This window comes from Myotis davidii, unplaced genomic scaffold (genome assembly GCF_000327345.1).
Source record: "Myotis davidii unplaced genomic scaffold, ASM32734v1 scaffold452, whole genome shotgun sequence".
Lineage (NCBI taxonomy): Eukaryota > Metazoa > Chordata > Mammalia > Chiroptera > Vespertilionidae > Myotis > Myotis davidii.
The window spans coordinates 405,342-410,105 of record NW_006284245.1 but is presented as its reverse complement, the minus strand read 5'-3'; the positions used below and the strand labels follow the sequence as shown (position 1 = coordinate 410,105).

Below are 4,764 nucleotides of genomic sequence, written 5' to 3'. Positions count from 1 at the left end.
CCCCCCCCCCCCCCGCCTCTCTCTGCTCCGCCCTCCGGCCCTTTCCCGCCACCTCTGCGTGGCCTTGGCCGCGGGCCCGGGGCGCTGTTTGCTCAGGGCCTGCTGGCTCCAGGGGGCAGAGATTTTACGCCCGTTTTCCTCCCTTTCGGGAGTTTTTCTCATGCCGGCCGGTTGCACATGCCGTTCTCACTCTTCTGCTGGGCCCGTGCGGGTGCCGTAAGGAACTAGACTTCCCGGGAGCAGCGCACGCCCGGGAAGACCGGCCGCGAGAACTGACGGCCACCCTTTCTGTCTTGTATGTCACAAGCCCGGAGCGAGGATGCCAGGTCGCCCCCGTCGCAGAGACGCAGGGGCGAGGACTCGACCTCCACGGGGGAGCTGCAGCCCCTGCCCACGTCGCCCGATTTAAGAGAGTAGATCTTAAAAGTTCTCATCGCAAGAGAATAAAGCAAAACTATGTGAGGTAATAGATGTTAACTAAAATTCTTATGGTGATCATTCTGCAATATACATATATCAAATCATGATATTGTTCCCTTGAAAGGAGGAAGAATGTGAGCCATGCAGCCAGCACAGCATGCTGAAGTGGGGCTTCCTGTCAGTCTAGCCCAGTGGTTCTCAACCTTCCTAATGCCTCGACCTTTTAATACAGCTCCTCATATTGTGGTGACCGCCACAATATGTCATTGTTACAAATGGAACATAATTAAAGCATAGTGATTAATCACAAAAACAATATGTAATTATATGTGTTTTCCGATGATCTTAGGCAACCCCTGTGAAAGGGTGGTTTGCCCCCCCCCCAAAGGGTCACGACCCACAGGTTGAGAACCGCTGGCTTAGAGCGACAGCGAACATGCTATGTTGTCTGGTTTGATGTGCTACCAGGCTTTCATTGTGAACATCCACATTTTGTTTTTATAGCTATTCCCCTTGACTTTGACGTTAGTTCACCACTGACATATGGCACCCCCAGCTCTCGAGTGGAGGGAACCCCAAGGAGTGGTGTGAGGGGCACACCCCTGAGGCAGAGGCCCGACCTCGGGTCTGCACGGAAGGGGCTGCAGGTGGATTTGCATTCCGATGGGGTGAGTACACAGCACAGTCTTCTGGTAGCTTGGTTTGCGGGCATAACATGGTTCATTAACGTGCTTCTGTCGTATTTTTCTGTGTAGCCAGCAGCAGAAGATGTAGTAGCAAGTGAGCAGTCTCTAGGCCAAAAACTTGTGATTTGGGGAACAGATGTCAATGTGGCAACGTGCAAAGAAAATTTCCAGGTGAGCTATATGTGTTCACATTCATAACCCACTGAAAATGCTGGGGGAAAGTGTTAATGACCTATATTTACGTAGTCATAATATCTAGTGGTAAATTTTTTAAATATATTTTTATTAATTTCGGAGAAAAGGGGAGATCACGAGAATCGTGGATCTGCTGCCTCCTGCCCTCCTGCCCGCCTGCCCCTCCCCCAACTGGGGATTGAGCCATGAACTTCTGGTTCACCAGTCAATGGTCACCCACTGAGCCACTGGTGTCAGGCCCTGCTGGTAGATTTTTATGCAGCTTAGAATTGTTGCTATTTTCCTGCTTTGTAATAGTGACATACTCATAACTTTGTATTTTGAATACTTGCTTATTCCTCAGTGCATTAAACTTAATATTTGTCTCCCCACATCAAGAGATTTCTTCAGCATTTTATTGACCCTCTGGCTAAAGAAGAAGAAAATGTTGGTATAGATATTACTGAACCTCTGTACATGCAACGACTTGGGGAGGTAATTATATATTCTTACTTACAAACTCAAATTATGCATTTCAAAACAATCAGACTATAACTTGTTCATTTGATCTTGTAGATTAATGTTATTGGGGAGCCATTTTTAAATGTAAACTGTGAACACATAAAATCATTTGACAAAAATCTATACAGACAGCTCATCTGCTACCCACAGGTAAGAATTTGTCTTTGACATTGATGAATTACATAAACATCTAGAATATCTTAAGAGTTTCTGAATAGCAGAATTTCCTTGGTGGTAACAGAATATGCCTCCAAGGCAAAAGAACATGGCTTAGAAAGCCATGTTTAATCTCCTTTAAGATAAGCCCTTTTCACACTTTAACATTTCTGAAATTGGGATGTGTAGTACTGTCAGTGACACATTTTTGTTTAATTGGCACTATGTCAACTATATTGATTGTAGCTATAGACTTTGGAGGCAAGCCGACTCAGTTTTAAATATTGATGTTTTCTGCTTAATAGCTATGTAACCTGGGTCAAGTTGCTTAGCTCCCCAGCCCCAAAAGGCTATTTCCTCATATGCAGAATGGGGAACAAGTGTTGACAAATTTGGATAAAATAATTATGGTTTAATTTATTGGTATCATTTCACTGTGAATAAAGTAAGACATAAAAGTATGTGCTCAAAATTTATTTTGTTACTGATTAGGAGCCTAAAATATGCCAGTACATACTGAAGGCACTATTTATATGTAATTTAACCCCAATGAGAGCATGCGGACGTAAGATAATTGAGTGAACCCACGATTTATAAATGGTATGTGTGTGACTAAAATAATGCTTTTGGATTGTGCCATGTGTTCTGCTTTTTCACCCGTTGCTAATATGAAGTGCTTTATGTTTCACCGTAAGATGGAAATGCAAACACAGCTTGGTGTCCGCTCATTTTTCATAGGAGGTTATCCCAACTTTCGATATGGCTGTCAATGAGATCTTTTTTGACCGTTACCCTGACTCAATCTTAGAACATCAGATTCAAGTAAGACCATTCAATGCATTGAAGACTAAGAATATGAGGAACCTGAATCCAGAAGGTAATTTTTTAATTGATTTTAGAGAAAGCGAAAAATGTTATTTATGCATTTATTGGATGGCTTTTGTATGCTCTGACTGGAGATGGAACCCACAACCTTAGTGTATCAGGACAATACTCTAACCAACTGAGCTTCCCAGCCAGGGCCAGAAGGTAATATTTTTAATAGGAAAATGCCTTACATAAAAATAAGCAAAACCTTATTTTATCAAGGAACTTTATTTTTTTAATATATTTATTGATTTTTTACAGAGAGGAAGGAAGAGGGATAGAGAGTTAGAAACATCAATGAGAGAAACATCGATCAGCTGCCTCCTGCACACTCCCTATTGGGGATTTGCCCACAACCAAGGTACATGCCCCTGACCAGAATCAAACCTGGGACCCTTGAGTCCATAGGTCGAAGCTCTATCCACTGAGCCAAACCAGTCAGGGCAAGAAACTTTAAAATAATTGGAGGTGGTAGGTTGCAAATTGATAAAATAATATCAGATTCAGCTAACCTATATGATTATGAATCCACCAAGCCTTTTTAAACTTAACTGAAAGTATATAGAGTATATACCTCTTCTCTATCTTAAGGTGAACTTATCCAAATACTATAATTTTACACTTTCTCAGAATCACTGTAGAAAACAAGTACAAATATGATCCCTGCCCTAGAGCTTAAAAAATAAATCTAGTTGGGAAAGTAACTGAAAGAAGAGTTAGAATAACTGAAGAACAGTGCGGGAGATGTCTCACTCAGGGAGAGAAGGAAAGCACTGGGCCCAAGTGGGAAGAACTCATGGTGAAATAGAAATTGGGATTATAGCAAGGATTTCGAAAGCAGACATGAAGGAATTCTCTCTAGACAGCAGAATGTAGCCAGACACAAGGAAGCAAGACAGAGCTACGTGTGCACAGTGAGTGATGGCTGAAACAGGGAGTTTGGCTCACAATGTTTGTATGGAGGTTGGAAAGCTTAGGTCCTAAAGAGCTTTGAATTCCAACTTAACTGAGATTTTTATTCCAAAGTCTATAGGGAGCCATTGAGGAGAAAGATTGACAACTCTTGAGACGGTCATGGTCGGTCCAGTGTGCAAAGTATGTTGAGGTTCAATTGGGAGACTAACAATAGCTCAAATATAGGGCAACAGGATCCTAAGGTGGCCATCAGAGTAAAAAAAACAGGACAAACATTATTTGCCATGTATAAAAATTGAGGTGTAAAAGCTATTGGCAATTAATGAACACTGCTTTAAGTAAAAGTATAAAAGACATAAATTTCCATCAAAGAAAATTAGACAGCCAATAAACATGAGTAAGTGTTGGACTTCACTATTTATTGAAGAATTGTTTTTTGTTTTTGTTTTTTCATTTTATGAAATCAGTACCTGGAACCATCTCTGATAGGAATTTGGTGGGGACATTGGAAGTGCTGAAGGGATAGGACGATCTATAAGGCCAGCAATAGCTGGCTACGCTGTTTTGTTGACTAGAAATGACAGTGTAAGTCTTTTAGAACCAGCAATGGGAATTAGTTGAGAGAAAACTTGGGGAAGGTCCAAATTGTAATGAAGATTGGCTAAGTTATATAGTGCTTATCTCTGTCAGGTACTGTTCCTTAGACTTGTTTTTTTTTTTTAAATATATTTTATTGATTTTTTACAGAGAGGAAAGGAGAGAGATAGAGAGTTAGAAACATCGATGAGAGAGAAACATCGATCAGCTGCCTCCTGCACATCTCCTACTGGGGATGTGCCCGCAACCCAGGTACATGCCCTTGACCGGAATCGAACCTGGGACCTTTCAGTCCGCAGGCCGACGCTCTATCCACTGAGCCAAACCAGTTTCGGCAGGCTTGTATTATATAAACTGACTCTTAATCCTCAGCAACTCTGAGATAGATGTGTCCCCAGGGTCCAGGCCGGGTGTCTGTAGAGTCCAT

General features: G+C 42.1%; 1 protein-coding gene across 1 annotated transcript in view; it reads left to right on the top strand.

Annotated features, from left to right (window-relative positions):
- The first annotated feature begins 33 nt into the window (after nt 1-33).
- Nucleotides 34-4,764, top strand: part of MCM4 (minichromosome maintenance complex component 4) — a 16,884-nt gene continuing 12,153 nt past the window's right edge. The window contains exons 1-6 of the mRNA XM_015568645.1: nt 34-413; nt 824-1,088; nt 1,176-1,277; nt 1,680-1,775; nt 1,857-1,952; nt 2,697-2,835. Coding sequence (XP_015424131.1) covers nt 298-413; nt 824-1,088; nt 1,176-1,277; nt 1,680-1,775; nt 1,857-1,952; nt 2,697-2,835 — 814 coding nt within the window. The 5' untranslated portion in view covers nt 34-297. The remainder of the gene's footprint in view (nt 414-823; nt 1,089-1,175; nt 1,278-1,679; nt 1,776-1,856; nt 1,953-2,696; nt 2,836-4,764) is intronic.